Source organism: Procambarus clarkii, chromosome 17 (genome assembly GCF_040958095.1).
Source record: "Procambarus clarkii isolate CNS0578487 chromosome 17, FALCON_Pclarkii_2.0, whole genome shotgun sequence".
Taxonomy (NCBI): Eukaryota; Metazoa; Arthropoda; class Malacostraca; order Decapoda; family Cambaridae; genus Procambarus; species Procambarus clarkii.
Genome location: NC_091166.1, coordinates 31,565,550 through 31,586,034, shown reverse-complemented (window position 1 = coordinate 31,586,034; position 20,485 = coordinate 31,565,550). Strand labels below are relative to the sequence as shown.

Here is a 20,485-nt window from a genome sequence, read left to right as displayed (position 1 = left end):
TGTGAGGCGGTAATGAGGGCGCCGGGGTGTTTGTGAGGCGGTAATGAGGGGGCCCGGGGCGTTTGTGAGGCGGTAACGATGGCTCTGGGGTGTTTGTGAGGCGGTAATGAGAGCCCCGGGAGTTTGTGAGGCAGTAATGAAGGCCCCGGGGTGTTTGTGAGACGGTAAAGAGGGGCCCCGGGGTGTTTGTGTGGCGGTAATGTAGGGAACCGGATGTTTGTGTGGCGGAAATGAGGGCCTCGGGGTGTTCGTGTGGCGGTAACGAGGGGCCCCGGGGTGTTTGTGATGCGGTAATGAGGGGCTCCGGGTATTGTGTGGCGGTAATGAGGGGCCCCGGGGTGTTTGTGAGGCGGTAATGATGGCTTAGGGGTGGTTGTGAGGTGGTAATGAGGGCCCCGGGGTGTTTGAGTGGCGGTAATTAGGGCTCCGGTATGTTTGTGAGGCGGTAATGAGGGTCCCGGGGTGTTTGTGTGGTGGTAATGAGGGCAGCGGGGTGTTTGTGAGGCGGCAATGACGGCCCCGGGGAGTTTGGGAGGCGGTAATGAGGGCCCCGGGGTGTTTGTGAGGCGGTAATGAGGGCCCCGGGGCGTTTGTGAGAGGGTAATGATGGGCCCCGGGGTATTTGTGTGGCGGTACTGAGGGCCCCAGGGTGTTCGCGAGGCGGTAATGAGGAGCCCCGGGGTATTCGTGAGGCGGTAATGAGGGGCCCCGGGGCGTTTGTGAGGCGGTAATGAGGGCCCAGAGGTGTTTGTGAGGCGATAATGAGGACCCCGGGGTGTTTGTGAGACCGTAATGAGGGCCTCGGGGTGTTTGTGAGGCGGTAATGAGGGCCCCTTGGTAATTGTGAGGTGGTAATGAGGGCCCCGGGGAGTTTGTGAGGCGGTAATGAGGGGCCCGGGGTGTTTGTTAGGCAGTAATGACGGCACCAGGGTGTTTGTGAGGCGGTAATAAGGTCCCTGGGGTTGTTTGTGAGGCAATAATAAGGGCTCATGAGTGTTTGTGAGGTGATAATGAGGACCCCGGGGTGTTTGTGAGGCTGTAATGAGACCCCTTGGTAATTGTGAGGCGGTAATGAGGGCCCCGGGGAGTTTGTGAGGCGGTAATGAGGGCGCCGGGGTGTTTGTGAGGCGGTAATGAGGGGGCCCGGGGCGTTTGTGAGGCGGTAACGATGGCTCTGGGGTGTTTGTGAGGCGGTAATGAGAGCCCCGGGAGTTTGTGAGGCAGTAATGAAGGCCCCGGGGTGTTTGTGAGACGGTAAAGAAGGGGCCCCGGGGTGTTTGTGTGGCGGTAATGTGGGGAACCGGATGTTTGTGTGGCGGAAATGAGGGCCCCGGGGTGTTCGTGTGGCGGTAACGAGGGGCCCCGGGGTGTTTGTGATTCGGTAATGAGGGGCTCCGGGTATTGTGTGGCGGTAATGAGGGGCCCCGGGGTGTTTGTGAGGCGGTAATGATGGCTTAGGGGTGGTTGTGAGGTGGTAATGAGGGCCCCGGGGTGTTTGAGTGGCGGTAATTAGGGCTCCGGTATGTTTGTGAGGCGGTAATGAGGGTCCCGGCGTGTTTGTGTGGTGGTAATGAGGGCAGCGGGTTGTTTGTGAGGCGGCAATGACGGCCCCGGGGAGTTTGGGAGGCGGTAATGAGGGCCCCGGGGTGTTTGTGAGGCGGTAATGAGGGCCCCGGGGCGTTTGTGAGAGGGTAATGATGGGCCCCGGGGTATTTGTGTGGCGGTACTGAGGGCCCCAGGGTGTTCGTGAGGCGGTAATGAGGGCCTCGGGGTGTTTGCGAGGCGGTAATGAGGGCCTCGGGGTGTTTGCGAGGCGGTAATGAGGGCCCCAGGGTGTTCGCGAGGCGGTAATGAGGAGCCCCGGGGGGTTTGTGAGGCGGTAATGAAGGGCCCCGGGGTGTTTGTGAGGCGGTAATGAGGTGCCCCGGGGGGTTTGTGAGGCGGTAATGAGGGGCCTGGGGTGTTTGTGAGGCGGTAATGACGGCCTCGGAGTGGTTGTGAGGCGTTAATGAGGACTTCAGGGTCTTTGTGAGTCAGTAATGAGGGCCCCGGGGTGTTTGTAATGCGGTAATTAAGGCCCAGGGGTGTTTGTGAGGCGGTAATGTGGGCCCCGGGGTGTTTGTGAGGCAGTAATGAAGGCCCCTGGGTGTTTGTGTGGTGGTAATGAGGGCAGTGGGGTGTTTGTGAGGCGGTAATGAGGGGCCCAGGGTTGTTTGAGTGGCGGTAATGAGGGCCCCCGGAGAGTTTGTGAGGCAGTAATGAGGGCCCCGGGGTATTTGTGAGGCGGCAATGACGGCCCCGGGGAGTTTGGGAGGCGGTAATGAGGGCCCCGGGGTGTTTGTGAGGCGGTAATGAGGGCCCCGGGGCGTTTGTGAGAGGGTAATGATGGGCCCCGGGGTATTTGTGTGGCGGTACTGAGGGCCCCGGGGTGTTCGTGAGGCGGTAATGAGGAGTCCCGGGGTGTTTGCGAGGCGGTAATGAGGGCCTCGGGGTGTTTGCGAGGCGGTAATGAGGGCCCCGGGGTGTTCGTGAGGCGGTAATGAGGGGCCCCGGGGGGTTTGTGAGGCGGTAATGAGGGGCCCCGGGGGGTTTGTGAAGCGGTAATGAGGGGCCCCGGGGGGTTTGTGAGGCGGTAATGAGGGGCCTGGGGTGTTTGTGAGGCGGTAATGACGGCCTCGGAGTGGTTGTGAGGCGTTAATGAGGACTCCAGGGTCTTTGTGAGTCAGTAATGAGGGCCCCGGGGTGTTTGTAATGCGGTAATTAAGGCCCAGGGGTGTTTGTGAGGCGGTAATGAGGGCCTCAAGGTGTTTGTGTGGCAGTAATGAGGGGTCCGGGGTGTTTGTGAGGCGGTAATGAGGGGGCCGGGGTGTTTGTAAGGCGGTAATGAGGGCCTCGGGGTGTTTGTGATTCGGTAATGAGGGGCCCCGGTGTGTTTGTGAGGCGGTAATGTCGGTCCCGGAGTGTTTGCATGGCGGAAATGAGGGCTCCGGTGTGTTTGTGAGGCGGTAATGAAGGCTCTGGGGTGTTTGTGAGGCATTAATGGGGGCCCCTGGGTTATTGTGAGGTGGTAATGAGGGGCCCGGGGTGTTTGTGAATCGGTAATGAGGGCATCGTGGGGATTCTGTGACGGTAATGAGGGCCCCAGGGTGTTTGTGTTGCGGTAATGAGGGCCCCGGGGTGTTTGTGTGGCGGTAATGAGGGCTCCGGTATGTTTGTGTTGCGGTAATTACGGCCCAGGGGTGTTTGTGAGGCGGTAATGAGGGCCCGGGGTTTTTGTGATGCGGTAATGAGGGCTCCGGGATGTTTGTGAGGCAATAATGAGGGCCTTGTGGTGTTTGTGAGGCAGTAATGAGGGCCCCGGGGGTTTGTGAGGCGGTAATGAGGGCCCCGGTTTGTTTGTGAGGCAGTAATGAGGGCCCCGGTTTGTTTGTGAGGCGGTAATGACGGCCTCGGGGTGGTTGTGAGGTAGTAATGAGGGCCCCAGGGTGTTTGTTAGGCGGTTATTAAAGCTCCGGGGTGTTTGTGCGGCGGTAATGAGGGCCGCTGGGGAGTTTGTGAGGTGGTAATGTGGGGCACGGGGTGTTTATGATTCAGTAATGAGGGGCCCGGGGTGTTTGTGATGCGGTAATGGGGGGCTCGGGGCGTTTGTGATGCGGTAATGAGGAACCCGGGTGTTTGTGAGGCGGTAATCAGAGCCCCGGGGTGTTTGTGAGGCGGTAATGAGGGGCCAGGGAGGTTGTGAGGCGGTAATGAAGGTCCCAGGGTGTTTGTGAGGCAGTAATGAGGGCCCCGGGGTGTTTGAAAAGTGGTAATGAGGGGCCCGGGGTGTCTGTGCTGCGGTAATGTGGGGCCCGGGGTGTTTGTGAGGCGATAATGAGTTCCCCGGAATTTTTGTGAGGCGGTAATTAGGGCCCCGGGGTGTTTGTTTGGCGGTAATGACGTCCCCGGGGTGTATGTGAGGCGGTAATGAGGGCCTCGGGGTGTTTGTGTGGCGGTAATGAGGGCCTCGGGGAGTTTGTGTGGCGGTATTGAGGGCCAGAGGGTGTTTGTGTGGCGGTAATGAGGGCCCTGGGGTGTTTGTGAGGCGGTAATAAAGGCCCCATGTTGTTTGTGTGGCGGTAATGAAGGGCCCCTGGGTGTTTGTGAGGCGCTAATGAGGGCCCCGAGGTGTTTGTGAGCAGTAATGAGTGCTCATGGGTGTTTGTGACGTGGTAATGAGTGCCCCGAGGGTTTGTGAGGCGGTAATGAGGGCCCCGGGGTGTTTGTGAGGCGGTAATGAGGGCTCCGGGGTGTTTGTGAGGCGGTGATGATGGCCCCGGGGTGTTTGTGAGGCGTATTGAGGGTCCCGGGGTGTTTATGAGGCGGTAATGAGGGCCTTGGGGTGTTTGTGAGGCATTAATGACGGCCCCGGGAGTTTGTGAGGCGGTAATGAGGGCCCCGGGGTTTTTGTGAGGCGGTAAAGAGGGGCCCCGGCCTTTTGTGAGGAAGTAATGTGGACTCCGGGGTGTTTGTGAGGCGGTAATGAAGGCTCCGGGGTGTTTCTTGTTACGTACTCCTAGCAGAATACGTATATAAATTTAAAATAATTTTTTTTTTGTTCTATTATATCATTGCCTGTATATGTACACACATTGTGTTTTTGTAAATTATCGTGTGGTGTGGCAGCGTCAGTGGAGACAGGAGCGTGGTTGCTTTGCACACGTCTAATACCTGTTAGGTTCGGGAAAGCTGGACCTGTTCAGTTGGGAGTTCCAGATGTCACTTTTATTTAGTTAGGTAATTGTTTATTTTCTGCAATTAAACAGGTGGCATTGTACTTATATATTTTGTAAGTAACTATTATCTGTAATTTGCATTCTTGTGTGTTTTGAGAACAAGTGGTTGTTCAATTAGTTTTAAATATTAAAAAGTCCTTAGTTTCCATCCCTCATCCTGGGATGAGGCAGACGGGAGGTGAGAATTTGGGTAGCGACAGAGCGAGAGTTCAGTAGCTTCGAGGGACCAGGAAGAGTAACATGTGGGAGATAAGTCTGTTTATTTGTTGTTGTGTCATGTAGTAGATTTTTATTCTGGGAGAGACAATATTTGATGTTTGCTTTAATAGTGACCCACTGTTCATATATACAATATTGAGATGTATATGAAATATATATATATATATATTAAAATGCATACGTATATTTCTTCAGTCCTAAGGGAGATATACTTTTAATTCTGTGCCTGTTATCATTCATGGGGTTATACTGCTGACCCGCTTAAGAGAGCAGCAGTGGTATCCCTAGACGTAATTAAAGCTTGGCTGCTGTAGGGTCACGAGCCGTAACGAACGATAGGTAACAAAGAGTTATGGGGGCCTGTGCCGGGAAATATTGTTCCCTCTTAACCTTAATTATGCTAATCTAACCTTGCCTTCCTAGGTACCAGTGTGTTAAGTGTCTGTGTGTTTTATAAGAACTATTCCATGTGCCAAGCAAGCCTTCCTGTGTGTCAAGTAACAACGTTTCACGATTTTGAGGTAAGTCATCCTATATATTTTGTTTGTGCAGTGAGGCCAAGCGAATTTTCAGTGTGGTGACAATTTTACAGTGAAGTGTAGTGCAGTGCCATTGTTTTTAATTATTGTTGTGAATCAAGTGCCAAGTGTTAGTAACGATGGAGGAGAAAGTTGCAGCGTTGGTGGCTCACCCAGACTTTGAAGGGATTAAGAGCCTTAAAAAGACTGAGTTAATACAAATGGCAAATCATTTGGATTTGACCGCCAACAATAGAATGGTTAAAGCCCAAATATTGAAAGTCATTGTGACACATTTTGTTGAGAATGGAGAGTTAGATGAAGAAATTCTAGAAGAGTTAAGAGGGGAGTCGAGAGATCAGATGACGTTAAAGCGTCTTGAGTTAGAAGCTCGCCAATTAGAGCTTGAAGTTCAAAAAGAACAGAGAATATTAGAACTTGAAGCTCAAAAAGAACAGAGAATATTAGAGGCTGAAGCTCGTCAAAGAGAGATGGAAGCTCAACAGCAACAGCAAATATTAGAGGCTGAAGCTCAGCAGAGGGAGCTTGAGACTAGACGTTTAGAAATTGCGGCACAGTTGCAAATAGAAGCCACAAAAAAGCAACAATTAGAGATTCAACAACAAATGGCTGACACTAACTTCAGGCTTGAATCACAGCGTATGGCAGCTGGGCATGGAAATACTAGTAATGTTTCAATAAATAGTGATAATAATCCCATCAGGATGAATAAGTATATAGAGTTGCCCAAGTTCAATGAGGAGGATCCTGAGGTTTTCTTTGCACATTTTTATAAAATTGCCATCAGTATGAACTGGCCAAGGGATCAGTGGGTAGCCATTATGCAGTCTCAATTTAAGGGGCGTAGTCAGGAGGTTTTTACGTCCCTACCTGACGCTCATAGCTTTGATTACGAATTTGTAAAGAAAAGCATCTTAAATGCATACCAAATAAATCCAGAGGCACACAGGCAAAAGTTTAGGAACCTAAGGAGGATAAGTGATCAGACAATAGCAGATTTTACTCGTCAGAAGACGAATTTTTGCAACAGATGGTTAAAGTCACTTTCAGTCACTGACTTTGATGCTCTAAAGAATCTTCTTATAATGGAAGAAGTATTGTCATGTCTCCCAGACCAGTTGTCTACTTTTATGGCAGAACAAAAGAATGTAACAGACATTTATGAGCTGTCAAAGCTCGTGGATGAGCATGAGTTGTTGACTAAGGCCCAGTTTACGGCCACTTCACCTAAGTCTAGTCGTAGAGTAAATTATAATGCTCACCGAACTCCTTATCAGAATCCATCCAGTCCTAGAGCTCCAGTTACTCCCATGAGCTCTTCTCTTACAAAACCTAATCCTGCTACTTCCTTGTCAGGAATGTCAAATAATAATAAGGTTATTTCTAAACCTACAGTTGGTTCTACCAGTGTGTCCACTGTAAGGTCCTGTTCCCATTGTAAGAGAAAAGGCCATGGAATTAATTCCTGTTTTATATTGCACCCTGAGTTACGACCAACTGGTCTCATTTATTGCACAGGTGTGCAAAATAAACTTACTAATAAACATGTAACTGTAAACCCCAATTGGGTGAAACAGTATTCACCATATATGTCTTCAGGTGAAGTTTTGTGTATTAATGGGAAGTGGAAGCCAGTGCTTATTCTTCGTGATACAGGTGCTTCCCAAACCATAATTTCATCCAGTATTCTTTCTGATGTTGAAAAGAGAGATACTGGAAAGTTTGTTGTTCTTCAGAGTGTTGCAGGATGTAAAACTGTACCTCTAATAGACATTAATTTCAGATCCACCATTACACCATGTTTATGCACTGTGGGTGTTAGTACACAGTTGCCCATCCCAGGTGTGGATGTTATATTGGGTAATGATGTGGCCATAAATCATGTTGTGGGTGAGATTGATCCCCGTTTGTGTAAACAGCCAGTTGCAGACCATGTTTATTCTGCCTGTGCTGAAGTTAGTTCTATGAATGAACCTGTTGTAGAAGATGGTTTTGTCCATTCTACCTGTGCTGATGTCAGTACTAATATAAATCCAGTTGTCAGTTCTGATGTTACTCAAGCATTTGTTCCAGTAACCAGTACCCCTTCAGTGGAGAAGTGGGATGTGGTTGTTCCAGATTCCTGTGTGGCCGAGTTAGTTGTTGAGAGTAAGCCTGATACTATGACTCTGCTTTATTCCAATAAATTGGGAAAGGATGTCCATGTACCATTGTCTTGCCCGCTCACTACGAACGTTGTGCCAGGAGTTGAGAGAAACTTAAAAGCCACGACTCTGTATTCCAGCCAAGTGAATGGTTTAGGACAAGATGTCGGGTTGGCAGAAGTATTCCCGCTCACTCCAAGTTTCGAATCAGTTGTCGAGAGTAAGTCCGTTGTAGAGGCCCCGCCTCACCCTAGTCAAGGTGATAGTATAGGGGAGGAGGTCAAACTACCTGTTACTTGCCCGCTCGTTTCAGATTCCCTTCATTTAAGTGCTTTGAGTAGAACTGACCCTAAGATTTCAGAGAGAAGCAAGGAGACAGTCTGTACTGTAGATCCAGTTTTGGAGAGTGTGGGAAAGCAGCCAGAGGATCAGCTTCTGTTGAGTAGATGGAGACCCATTGAGCCTCCCTCTTCAGTTGTCTGTGAGGATGTGACCCAGCTTAGTAGTGTTATTATTGATTGTGAGCAGACAGTACTCCGAGCAGCTCCAGAAGTCATGGGAGGAAATTTTGGTAAAACAATTGAGAGTGGGAAAGTAGCATTTGGATCTAAGTTGCGGAGTTGTGATTCTTATTCCATGTGGAGTAAGTATTTCTCATTGTGTACTTAGTGAGTCAGAGTGTGTGTAGGATGTTGAAATCTACTTTTATTCCGCAGGAGCCATTTTCTTGTGAAGTAATGGACTGTGGGACATCTTTGTCAAGCCTTGTGGTTGAGCAGAGAGAGTTTACTCAAGTAGGTTGTGCATCCAGTTCTGAGGAAGTGGTGAGTTTTGCTAGAGCAGTGTCTCTATATTCAGATCCAGGTTATTTTGATGCACGAGTGATAAAAGTGTATGTTCCACTTAAGTGTGGTGTTGACTTTCAGAGTCATATTGGAGTTGATTTTCAGAGTCATATTGTGGGTGAAGGATTAAATCATACTGGGGAGCAGATGTTTGAGGCTCCAGGTGTGTATTTCAAGTTGGGGGATAAGGTTATCCTACCTAGAGTTAATCATTGTGAAGGGTTACAGATTATCCTTGGGTGTTTCCCAGGTAATCTGCTGTTCATCTTCAAGATGTTAAGACCCTTAAACCTCTTGGTTGATTGGTTGTCATCAGACGTAAATCACTTGGGAAGTGATGGTGAGGGTTGTAAAGTTTTCGGCATGTTTTATTTAGTCTTTGGGCAGACTAGACGGTTGATGAAAGTGTGTGTTGTGTTCAAGTTCACCATCAGGGGGTGTGAACTTGTCTTCGGAGTTCTGATTGAGATATGGTGCCTAGGATGCCTGTTTTCTTTCACTGATCGTTATGACAGAGTTATGAGGCAATTGATTTCTGTGTTCCTTATGGATCATCTGAGTCAGTTCGATCAGGTAGTCTTTGCACTTATCTTGGGTTGTATTTCTTGATTTGAAGGTCAAAGGTTTGCTAAGTCGGTGTCGTGTGTTTCGGAAGGTTCTATGAATGGGAAAGTCTTATGCATAATTGTGAGGTTTAATGCTAATTTCTCTAATTTTAGTATCCATTGGGCGAGAGTATGTGTTCCACAGAGGATCAAGAGTGATGAAGAGCAGATGTCTGTGTCAGAGCATACCCAGGAGAAGTCCCAAATCTACTCAACATCCAGTCAGCTTCAATTAAGCAGTTCAGCTCCAGAAAAAGGGAGTAATGGAAAATGGAGTCTGTCTTGGAAAAATTCACCATGTGGAAAAGGAATCACATGGAAAAATGGGACTGATCTTAGAGAAATAGTAGAAACAAATGAAAAGCTAAATTGCCATGATAACTGTGTGAAAGCAGCTACCTTTATTGCCGATTCTCTTCATGCTACTAATGATACTGTTGTAGATAGGTGTATGAAATATGATCTGAAACAAAGTGAAATAAATGAGATAGTACCTTGAAGAGAAAAATTTGCATACTCCAGTGACACATATGTAGAACATAGTCATAAGACTGAAATTTCTGAGTTTCCTGTAAGACTATATTTGGAGTGTTTTCATTTTTGTCCAGAAATGTGTTCTAATTACTTTTACATGTTTGGTGTAATCAATACCATAAATCTCAAGTGTCATACATTTTACTTTGAAAAAATGCCATTGATCTTCAATCTATTGCATTTTTTTTCTTGGAGGTGGAAGTGTTACGTACTCCTAGCAGAATACGTATATAAATTTAAAATAATTTTTTTTTTGTTCTATTATATCATTGCCTGTATATGTACACACATTGTGTTTTTGGTAAATTATCGTGTGGTGTGGCAGCGCCAGTGGAGACAGGAGCGCGGTTGCTTTGCACACGTCTAATACCTGTTAGATTCGGGAAAGCTGGACCTGTTCAGTTGGGAGTTCCAGATGTCACTTTTATTTAGTTAGGTAATTGTTTATTTTCTGCAATTAAACAGGTGGCATTGTACTTATATATTTTGTAAGTAACTATTATCTGTAATTTGCATTCTTGTGTGTTTTGAGAACAAGTGGTTGTTCAATTAGTTTTAAATATTAAAAAGTCCTTAGTTTCCATCCCTCATCCTGGGATGAGGCAGACGGGAGGTGAGAATTTGGGTAGCGACAGAGCGAGAGTTCAGTAGCTTCGAGGGACCAGGAAGAGTAACATGTGGGAGATAAGTCTGTTTATTTGTTGTTGTGTCATGTAGTAGATTTTTATTCTGGGAGAGACAATATTTGATGTTTGCTTTAATAGTGACCCACTGTTCATATATACAATATTGAGATGTATATGAAATATATATATATATATATTAAAATGCATACGTATATTTCTTCAGTCCTAAGGGAGATATACTTTTAATTCTGTGCCTGTTATCATTCATGGGGTTATACTGGTGACCCGCTTAAGAGAGCAGCAGTGGTATCCCTAGACGTAATTAAAGCTTGGCTGCTGTAGGGTCACGAGCCGTAACGAACGATAGGTAACATTTCTGAGGCGGTTATGAAAGCTCCGGGGTGTTTGTGAGACAGTATGAGGCGGTAGTGAGGGGCCCGGTGTGTTTGTGAGACAGTATTGAGGGCCCCTGGGTGTTCGTGAGGCGGTAATGAGGGGCCCTGGTGTGTTTGTGAGGCGGTAATGACGGCCCTGGTGTGTTTGTAAGGCGGTAATGAGGGGCCCCGGTGTGTTTGTGATGCGGTAATAAGGGCTTTGGGGTGTTTGTGAGGCGGTGATGATGGCTCTGGGGTGTTTGTGAGGCAGTAATGAGGGCCCCTGGGTGATTGTGAGGTGGTAACGAGGGGCCCGGTATGTTTGTGCGGCGGTAATGAGGGCCCCGTGGTGCTTGTGTGGCGGTAATGAGGGACCCGGTATGTTTGTGAGGCGGTAATGATGGCCCCGAGGTGTTTGTGAGGCAGTAATGAGGGCTCATGGGTGTTTGTGATGCGGTAATGAGGGCCCCGGGGTTTTTGGGAGGCGTAATGAGGGTCCAGGGGTGTTTGTGAGGCGGTAATGAGGGCCTTGGGGTGTTTGTGAGGCATTAATGAGGGCCCCGGGGTGTTTTGAAGCAGTAATTGGGGCCCCGGGGGTTTGTGAGGCGGTAATGAGGGGCACCGGGATTTTTGTGATGCAATAATGTAGGCCTCGGGGTGTTTGTGAGGCGGTAATGAGGGCCCCGGGGTGTTTGTAATGCGATAATTAAGGCCCAGGGGTGTTTGTGATTCGGTACTGAGGGGCCCCAGTGTGTCTGTGAGGCGGTAATGACGGCCCCGGTGTGTTTGTAAGGCGGTAATGAGGGGCTCCGGTGTGTTTGTGAGGTGGTAATGAGGGTCTCGGGGTGTTTGTGAGGCGGTAAATAAGGCTCTGGGGTGTTTGTGAGGCATTAATGGGGGCCCCTGGGTTATTGTGAGGTGGTAATGAGGGGCCCGGTATGTTTTTGAGGCATTAATGAGGGCCCAGGGGTGTTTGTGTGGCGGTAATGAGGGCCCCAGGGCGTTTGTGTTGCGGTAAAGAGGGCCCCGGGGGTGTTTGTGTGGCGGTAATGAGAACTCCGGTATGTTTGTGTGGCGGTAATTACGGCCCAGGGGTGTTTGTGAGGCGGTAATGAGGGCCCCGGGGTTTTTGTGATGCGGTAATGAGGGCTCCGGGGTGTTTGTGAGGCGGTAATGAGGGCCCAGGGGTGTTTGTGATGCGTATTGAGGGCCCCGGGGTTTTTGTGATGCGGTAATGAGGGCTCCGGGGTGTTTGTAAGGCAGTAATGAGGGCCTTGGGGTGTTTGTGAGGCGGTAATGAGGGCCCCAGGGGTTTATGAGGCGGTAATGAGGGCCCCGGTGTGTTTGTGATGCAGTAATAAGGGCCAGGGTTTGTTTGTGAGGCAGTAATGACGGCCTCGGGTTGGTTGAGAGGTAGTTGGGGCCCGGTACCCCGAGGCCCAACCCGTAGCCTGGTGGATAGCGCGCAGGACTCGTAATTCTGTGGCGCGGGTTCGATTCCCGCACCAGGCAGAAACAAATGGGCCAAGTTTCTTTCACCCTGAATGCCCCTGTTACGTAGCAGTAAATAGGTACCTGGGAGTTAGTCAGATGTCTCGGGTTGCTTCCTGGGGGTGGAGGCCTGGTCGAGGACCGGGCCGCGGGGACACTAAAGCCCCGAAATCATCTCAAGATAACCTCAAGATAACCTCAAGATATAGTAATGAGGGCACCAGGGTGTTTGTTAGGCGGTTATGAAAGCTCCGGGGTGTTTGTGAGGCAGTAATGAGGGCCCCGGGGAGTTTGTGAGGTGGAAATGAGGGGCCCGGGGTGTTTGTGATTCAGTAATAAGGGGCCCGGGGTGTTTGTGATGCGGTAATGAGGGGCCCGGGTTGTTTGTGATGCGGTAATGAGGAACACGGGTGTTTGTGAGGCGGTAATGAGACCCCCGGGGTGTTTGTGAGGCGGTAATGAGGGGTCCGGGGAGGTTGTGAGGCGGTAATGAAGGTCCCAGGGTGTTTGTGAGGCAGTAATGAGGGCCCCAGGGTGTTTGTGAGGTGGTAGTGAGGGGCACGGGGTGTTTGTGAGGCGGTAATGAGGGGCCCGGGGTGTTTGTGAGGCGACAATGAGGGCCCCGGAATTTTTGTGTGGCGGTAATTAGGGCCCCGAGGTGTTTGTTTGGCGGTAATGACGGCCCCGGGGTGTTTGTGAAGCGGTAAGGAGGGCCCCAGGGTGTTTGTGAAGCGGTAATGAGGGCCCCGGGGTGTTTGTGTGGCGGTAATGAGGGCCCCGGTGTGTTTGTGAAGCGGTAATGAGGGCCACGGCGTGTTTGTGAAGCGGTAAGGAGGGCCCCGGGGTGTTTGTGTGGCGGTAATGACGGCCCCGGGGTGTTTGTGAAGCGGTAAGGAGGGCCCCGGGGTGTTTGTGTGGCAGTAATGAGGGCCCCGGGGTGTTTGTGTGGCGGTAATGAGGGCCCCGGGGTGTTTGTGTGGCGGTAATGAAGGGCCCGGTATGTTTGTGAGGCGGTAATGTGGGCCCCGAGGTGCTTGTGAGCAGTAATGAGGGGCTCATGGGTGTTTGTGAGGCGGTAATGAGGGCCCCGGGGGTTTGTGAGGTGGTAATGAGGGCCCCGGGGTGTTTGTGAGGTAGTAATGGGGGCCCCGGGGTGTTTGTGTGGCGGTAATGAGGGAGCTGTGGTGTTTGTGAGGCGGTCATGAGGGCCCCGGGGAGTTTGTGAGGCAGTAATTAGGGCCCCGGGGTGTTTGTGAGGCGGTAATGAGGGCCCCGGGGTGTTTGTGTGGCGGTAAAGAGGGCCCCGGGGTGTTTGTTTGGCGGTAATGAGGGCCCCGGGGTGTTTGTGAGGCGGTAATTAAGGCCCCGGGGTGTTTATGTGGCGGTAATGAGGGCCCCGGGGTGTTTATGTGGCGGTAATGAGGGCCCCGGGGTTTTTGTGTGGCGGTAATGAGGGCCCCGGGGAGTTTGTGAGGCAGTAATTAGGGCCCCGGGGTTTTTGTGAGGCGGTAATTAGGGCCCCGGGGTGTTTGTTTGGCGGTAATGAGGGGCCCGGGGTGTTTGTGTGGCGGTAATGACGGTCCCGGGGTGTTTGTGAGGCGGTAATGAGGGCCCCGGGTTGTTTGTGTGGCGGTAATGAGGGCCCCGTGGTGTTTGTGTTGCGGTAATGAGGGGCCCCGGGGTGTTTGTGCGGCGGTAATGAGGGTCATTGCGTGTTTGTTATGCGGTAATTAGGGCCCCGGGGTGTTTGTGAGGCGGTAATGAGGGCTACGGGGTGTTTGTGAGGCGGTAATGACGGCCCCGGGGTGTTTGTGAGGCGGTGATGAGGGTCCCGGGGTGTTTGTGAGGCGGTAATGACCGCCTTGTGGTGTTTGTGAGGCATTAATGAGGTCCCCGGGAGTTTGTGAGGCAGTAATGAGGGCCCCGGGATGTTTGTGAGGCGGTAATGAGGGGCCCGAGGTGGTTGTGAGGCGGTAATGAAGGTCCCTGGGTGTTTGTGAGTCAGTAATGAGGGCACCGGGGTGTTTGTGAGGTGGTAATGAGAGGCCCGGGGTTTTTGTGTGGCGGTAATGAGAGCCCCGGGGTGGTTATGAGGCCATAATGAGGGCTCCGGGGTGTTTGTGAGGTGGTAATGAGAGCCCCAGGGTTTTTGTGAGGCAGTAATGAGGGCCCCGGTGTGTTTGTGAGGTGGTAATGAAGGGCCCGGGGTGTCTGTGAGGCGGTAATGATGGGCCCCGGGGTGTTTGTGAGGCAGTAATGAGGGGTCCCGGGGTGTTTGTGAGGCGGTAATGATGGGCCCCGGGGTGTTTGTGAGGCGGTAATGAGGGCCTTGGGGTGTTTGTGAGGCGGTAATGAAGGCTCCGGGGTGTTTGTGAGGCAATAATGAGGGCCCCGGGGTGTTTGTGAGGCGGTGATGAGGGGCCCAGGGTGTTTGTGATGCGGTAATGAGGGGCCCGGGGTTTTTGTGATGCGGTAATGAGGGGCCCAGGCTGTTTGTGAGGCGGTATTGAGGCCCCCCGGGGTGTTTGTGATGCGGTAATGAGGGGCCCGGGGTGTTTGTGAGGCGGTAATGAGGGGTCTGGGATGTTTGTGAGGCGGTAATTAGGGCCCTGGGATGTTTGTGAGGCGGTAATGAAGGTTCCGGGGTGTTTGTGAGGCGGTAAAGAACGCTCTGGGGTGTTTGTGAGGCAGTAATGAGGGGCCCGGGGTGTTTGTGAGGCAGTAATGAGGGGCCCGGGGTGTTCGTGAGCCGATAGCAGCACCTATCAACCCTACCATGTCTCAGGGTACGGTTAAAAAATTATTTAAGACATAAGAATCTATGAAACTGCAGAAGACCTATTGGCCCATACTGCAGCCCTCACAAACACCGTCCCGCAGCGCTCCCTCTGGTACGTGCAGGAGGAGAGACAGCTGCAGGCTCCCTGCAACGGCACCTGCAACGGAAGCTGCCGTTGCAGCTGTATCAGCTGCCTCTGGGTCACGAGCCTCCAGGGGACGGTTGTGCTCCTAAGGATGAGCGTGAGGATGACCGCCTTTTCCAGCGGCCTCACCGCCCTGACCAGAGAACCAGTCTCCATCTCATGTTGTGACCCGAACACAGGAGGTGTCCTAGGGCGCCCAGGACCCTGTGAGCACACAACATTCAGGCCTCCCTCTCACAATAACACAGTCGACCAAAGTATTACATGTGAACCCAACAGCGCATTCCTCTCATCACCTCCACCGTCTGATCCACAAAGGCCTCCTCGGAGAGCTGGGAAACAAGTTGAAGTTAAGTATCAGTCTTGGCGTCTGGGTCAGGAGGAATATATGTCTCTCCTGGGATGACTAGACCAGATCAATGATCGTCACCAAGACATAAATAAGATTTTCCATTTTTATTGATGAGAGCTGTGAGGGGCTGGCCTCTCTCCCCTCCCCTAGCACTCCACCCCTACGTTACTAGTCTTTATTGTCTTTGTTTACTACCTAAAGTTAGCAAATTAGGGACTACAGTCATCCACATTTACTACCAAAAGTGCGCTTTTCTCTTGACCCTTATCCCCGGACCGCCGGCCAATTCGTAATAGTGGTCCATTTATCCAGCAATTAGGGAATCCCATAATACCACATTCTCTGATCGTTGCTGCTCTCTATTGGAGTTCTCAGATCACTGCTGCTCTCTGTTGGAGTTCTCAGATCACTGCTGCTCTCTGTTGGAGTTCTCAGATCACTGCTGCTCTCTGTTGGAATTCTCTGATCACTGCTAATCTCTTTTTTTCCTATTATTCTTCCAGTTTTCCTTTCCTTACTTCTAAACCTTCGTTAACTTTAACTGATTTTCTTTATTCCTAAGATTTTCCTATTTCTTACCCTTTTTTCTTTTGCTTTCCTTGATAAGAAGAAGTCTTATTCTTATCTTCATTCTTCTCTCTCTTTATCACATCTTTAACCTCACTCCCATACCTTACAGTGTCGACTCTTCCAGTGCCTTACCGCTACACGTGATAATGCTCCACGACGGACCGAAACGTCGCCAGTTCTTCATTCTCAGTTGTGAGTTGGATATCAGCTCTTGGGCCACGTTGTTGTGACTCATCGTCTCTATATCTCTGGAAGAAATGCATATATACAATTAAGACAACGTAACGAGCCTCAGCTTTTACCACTCTCCGTCACACGTCCCTCAGCGGGTCGTATCATTAATCTCCAGCACCACCAGGGGTCGTAATCACCCATAACAGTTAAACAGCCTCCTTACACCATCCTCCAGAGGTCACCATAACACTCAAATTACCGGCTCAATGTTGGGCGGTTATGTATCTTCTTGAGGTTATCTTGAAATGATTTCGGGGCTCAGCGTCCTAGTGGCCCGGTCCTCGACCAGGCCTCCTTTTTGTTACACACGCAGGAAACAGCCCGTAGCAGCTATCTAACTCCCAGGTACCTATTTACTGCTAAGTGAACAGGTGAATCAGGGTGAAAGAAACCCTGCCCATTTGTTTCCGTCCCCACTGGGGATCAATCCCGGAACCTCAGGATTACGAATCCGAAGCGCTCTCCACTCAGCTGTCAGGCCCCTCAAGGCGGTAATGGCGGTAATAACATTGTATACATAACAGTATACATGTTCTACTCGCTAGTTCTAGCTCACCGTTGTCACCTGTGGCAAGTCCGGTGACAATGGCAATAGTGTGTCGGCCAGGTAGAGAGAGAGAGAGAGAGAGAGAGAGAGAGAGAGAGAGAGAGAGAGAGAGAGAGAGAGAGAGAGAGAGAGAGAGAGAGAGAGAGAGAGAGAGAGAGAGAGAGAGAGAGAGAGTGAGTGAGAGAGAGTGAGAGAGAGAGAGAGATGTCACTGTCGCGAGCTTTACGACTTCCTTTGTCGATGTCCAGGCCAGACATACCTACTTCGATGTCATCGTACGAACATGTCTCCTCTGACCGCCTGTGACAGCGCCCCCTGGCATGGCTCGTGACACTCTCCATTGTGTCTTAGCTTCTCAGAACAAGCTAAGACACACCGAGTCCTTAATAAGACGCACTTAGCTTCCGTCGGGCCCAGTCCTACAAGCCGCCGCTACTTCCTCGTAAGATACACAAGATTTATAAGTTTCGAAAAAAAACTGGCGTCAGTACCGTCCTCACCGCTTCCCTCATAAGACACTGCTGAGACACTGCCTAACTCTGTGGCAGCTTCTCAGTACCTAGAGTGAGCAGAACAGTGCCGTGCTTCTGTTATCTTCGTTCACACCAGGCCAATTACCCTGGATACTAACACCCTGGCCTCCTACACCCTGGCCTCCTACATCCTTGCCTCCTACACCCTGGCCTCCTACATCCTTGCCTCCTACACCCTTGCCTCCTACATCCTTGCCTCCTACACCCTTGCCTCCTACATCCTTGCCTCCTACACCCTTTCCTCCTACATCCTTGCCTCCTACATCCTTGCCTCCTACATCCTTGCCTCCTACACCCTTGCCTCCTACATCCTTGCCTCCTACACCCTTGCCTCCTACATCCTGGCCTCCTACACCCTGGCCTCTTACACCCTGGCCTCCTACATCCTTGCCTCCTACACCCTGGCCTCCTACATCCTTGCCTCCTACACCCTTGCCTCCTACACCCTTGCCTCCTACACCCTGGCCTCCTACACCCTGGCCTCCTACACCCTGGCCTCCTACATCCTTGCCTCCTACATCCTTGCCTCCTACACCCTTGCCTCCTACATCCTTGCCTCCTACACCCTGGCCTCCTACACCCTGGCCTCCTACACCCTTGCCTCCAACATCCTTGCCTCCTACACCCTTGCCTCCTACATCCTTGCCTCCTACACCCTTGCCTCCTACATCCTTGCCTCCTACACCCTGGCCTCCTACACCCTTGCCTCCTACATCCTGGCCTCCTACATCCTTGCCTCCTACACCCTGGCCTCCTACACCCTGGCCTCCTACACCATTGCCTCCTACATCCTTGCCTCCTACACCCTGGCCTCCTACACCCTGGCCTCCTACATCCTTGCCTCCTATACCCTTGCCTCCTACACCCTTGCCTCCTACATCCTTGCCTCCTACACCCTTGCCTCCTACATCCTTGCCTCCTACACCCTGGCCTCCTACACCCTTGCCTCCTACACCCTTGCCTCCTACATCCTTGCCTCCTACACCCTTGCCTCCTACACCCTTGCCTCCTACATCCTTGCCTCCTACACCCTGGCCTCCTACAGCCTGGCCTCCTACATCCTTGCCTCCTACACCCTTGCCTCCTACACCCTTGTCTCCTACATCCTTGCCTCCTACATCCTTGCCTCCTACACCCTGGCCTCCTACACCCTGGCCTCCTACACCCTTGCCTCCTATACCCTTGCCTCCTACACCCTTGCCTCCTACATCCTTGCCTCCTACACCCTTGCCTCCTACATCCTTGCCTCCTACACCCTGGCCTCCTACACCCTTGCCTCCTACACCCTGGCCTCCTACACCCTGGCCTCTTACACCCTGGCCTCCTACACCCTGGCCTCCTACATCCTGGCCTCCTACACCCTGGCCTCCTACACCCTGGCCTCCTACACCCTTGCCTCCTACAGCCTTGCCTCCTACACCCTTGCCTCCTACACCCTTGCCTCCTACACCCTGGCCTCCTACATCCTTGCCTCCTACACCCTTGCCTCCTACATCCTTGCCTCCTACACCCTTGCCTCCTACACCCTTGCCTCCTACATCCTTGCCTCCTACACCCTGGCCTCCTACACCCTGGCCTCCTACATCCTTGCCTCCTACACCCTTGCCTCCTACATCCTTGCCTCCTACACCCTTGGATCCTACATCCTTGCCTCCTACATCCTTGCCTCCTACACCCTTGCCTCCTACACCCTTGCCTCCTACATCCTTGCCTCCTACACCCTTGCCTCCTACACCCTTGCCTCCTACACCCTTGCCTCCTACACCCTGGCCTCCTACACCATTGCCTCCTACATCCTTGCCTCCTACACCCTTGCCTCCTACACCCTTGCCTCCTACATCCTTGCCTCCTACACCCTTGCCTCCTACACCCTTGCCTCCTACATCCTTGCCTCCTACACCCTTGCCTCCTACACCCTTGCCTCCTACACCCTTGCCTCCTACACCCTTGCGTCCTACATCCTTGCCTCCTACACCCTTGCCTCCTACATCCTTGCCTCCTACACCCTGGCCTCCTACACCCTTGCCTCCTACATCCTTGCCTCCTACACCCTTGCCTCCTACACCCTTGCCTCCTACACCCTTGCCTCCTACACCCTTGCCTCCTGCACCCTTGCCTCCTACATCCTTGCCTCCTACATCCTTGCCTCCTACACCCTTGCCTCCTACACCCTTGCCTCCTACATCCTTGCCTCCTACACCCTTGCCTCCTACACCCTTGCCTCCTACACCCTTGCCTTTTACACCCTGGCCTCCTACACCATTGCCTCCTACATCCTTGCCTCCTACACCCTTGCCTCCTACACCCTTGCCTCCTACATCCTTGCCTCCTACACCCTTGCCTCCTACACCCTTGCCTCCTACATCCTTGCCTCCTACACCCTTGCCTCCTACACCCTTGCCTCCTACACCCTTGCCTCCTACACCCTTGCCTCCTACACCCTTGCGTCCTATATCCTTGCCTCCTACACCCTTGCCTCCTACATCCTTGCCTCCTACACCCTTGCCTCCTACACCCTTGCCTCCTACATCCTTGCCTCCTACACCCTTGCCTCCTACACCCTTGCCTCCTACACCCTTGCCTCCTACACCCTGGCCTCCTACACCCTGGCCTCCTACACCCTGGTCTCCTACACCCTTGCCTCCTACACCCTTGCCTCCTACACCCTTGCCTCCTACACCCTTGCCTCCTACACCCTGGCCTCCTACACCCTGGCCTCCTACACCCTTGCCTCCTACACCCTTGCCTCCTACACCCTGGCCTCCTACACCCTGGCCTTCTACACCCTGGCCACTTCTACACCCGCAATTCTTTAACCTTGTCATTTAAACCTTGGCTATTCTCACCCTTGCTAATTATACCTTGTAAATTATCTCGTTTGCCACCTAAGCCCTTGCCACACTGCCTGGCCCCAGTAACCTACCCACATCATGACTCCTCACCTAGATCATCCTAGCTCACCCTCAGAACATACCCTGGCGATATTCACACTATCTACTCTTACTCTGAGCATACACATTGAAGTTGTAAGGCAGTTAGAGATCAGAACCAGGCCACACTTCACCCTAGTACCTGGGGGGTGAGTGAGGAGAGCCACCCCTCCCCCTAGTACTTGTAGGTGGGTGAAGTAAACCACCTCTCACCCTGGCACCCTTTCTTTATGAAAACCTTCA

General features: G+C 51.7%; 1 protein-coding gene across 1 annotated transcript; it reads left to right on the top strand.

Annotated features, from left to right (window-relative positions):
• The first annotated feature begins 15,179 nt into the window (after positions 1-15,179).
• On the top strand, positions 15,180-20,128 carry LOC123772596 (mucin-22-like). The gene is made up of 2 exons (XM_069326097.1): positions 15,180-15,430; positions 17,389-20,128. The coding sequence occupies exons 1-2, from the start codon at positions 15,180-15,182 to the stop codon at positions 20,126-20,128; spliced, it is 2,991 nt and encodes a 996-aa protein (XP_069182198.1).
• The last annotated feature ends 357 nt before the right edge of the window (positions 20,129-20,485 follow it).